Source organism: Bison bison, unplaced genomic scaffold (genome assembly GCF_000754665.1).
Source record: "Bison bison bison isolate TAMUID 2011002044 unplaced genomic scaffold, Bison_UMD1.0 scf7180017864192, whole genome shotgun sequence".
NCBI classification, from domain to species: Eukaryota; Metazoa; Chordata; class Mammalia; order Artiodactyla; family Bovidae; genus Bison; species Bison bison.
This window is the reverse complement of record NW_011494764.1, coordinates 4,693,556-4,694,332: the sequence shown is the minus strand read 5'-3', so window position 1 is coordinate 4,694,332 and position 777 is coordinate 4,693,556. Positions and strand designations below refer to the sequence as shown.

Genomic DNA, 777 nt, shown 5'->3' with positions numbered 1-777 from the left:
GTACCGGGAGTCCGCCCCCAAAGGGCCGCCGCCGCCACGGCTTGGGTAAAAGTTGGGCAGCTGCACCCGCCACTTCCTTTCCGATCCTCCGGCAGGCGGCGAGCCCTGCCCCGAGGGCCAGCCCGTACGCGCTTTGCGCTCAGTCTCGGGGGCCACGCTCCGGGAAGCCCGGAGACCGCCCAGGGCGGGTCCTGGGAGTCCAGGAATCTCTGGTGTGGGGTGGACCTCGCTCCTCAGCATCCGGGGAGTGCCTGGCAAGCCCGTGGTAAACACTTGGCGCGCTCGCACCTCTAATTTTTGTAGCCAGTGGAATGGTTCCGCCTCTGACCAAGCTGTCCTTACTTGGCGAGGAAAGTCGACCTGCCGGCCGCTTCTGCAGTCTGGTTCCAGTTCTCCCCTCCAGCGCCTCCCAGAGCTAGCTGTCTCTTTTCTCGTGCCAGTCCTAAGAGACAGAGCCCACTGAGCTGGCTTTGACGAACTGAAATCCCCTTAGGGCCCTGGTATTTCCTCAGCGGGGTAGTCTGGAGAAGAATACTAGGTCCGGTCTGTGAGGTGCAGGCTCCTTCCTCCCCACCCCGACCCCCACCACGGTCTCTCTGGTACAACAGCTTGGGATGAGAAACCGGCTGCCGCCTCCCTGAAGCCCCTGAGCGCATGTAATCAGTGTCCTGGTCTCTCTTCTCCCAATGCCTCAGAACTGGGGATCAGAAGTGTGTGAAGTGCAAGGAAGGCCTGCCTGTGGTGGTGATCCGGGCTGGAGACGCCTTCTGCAGGTGA

The 777-nt window shown here is 62.4% G+C and overlaps 1 protein-coding gene across 1 annotated transcript in view; it reads left to right on the top strand.

Moving 5' to 3' along the window:
* Positions 1–777, top strand: part of CTU2 (cytosolic thiouridylase subunit 2 homolog (S. pombe)) — a 20,616-nt gene that overhangs the window by 13,494 nt on the left and 6,345 nt on the right. Inside the window, exon 4 of the mRNA XM_010843995.1 lies at positions 696–773. Within this exon, the coding sequence (XP_010842297.1) occupies positions 696–773 (78 nt within the window). The remainder of the gene's footprint in view (positions 1–695; positions 774–777) is intronic.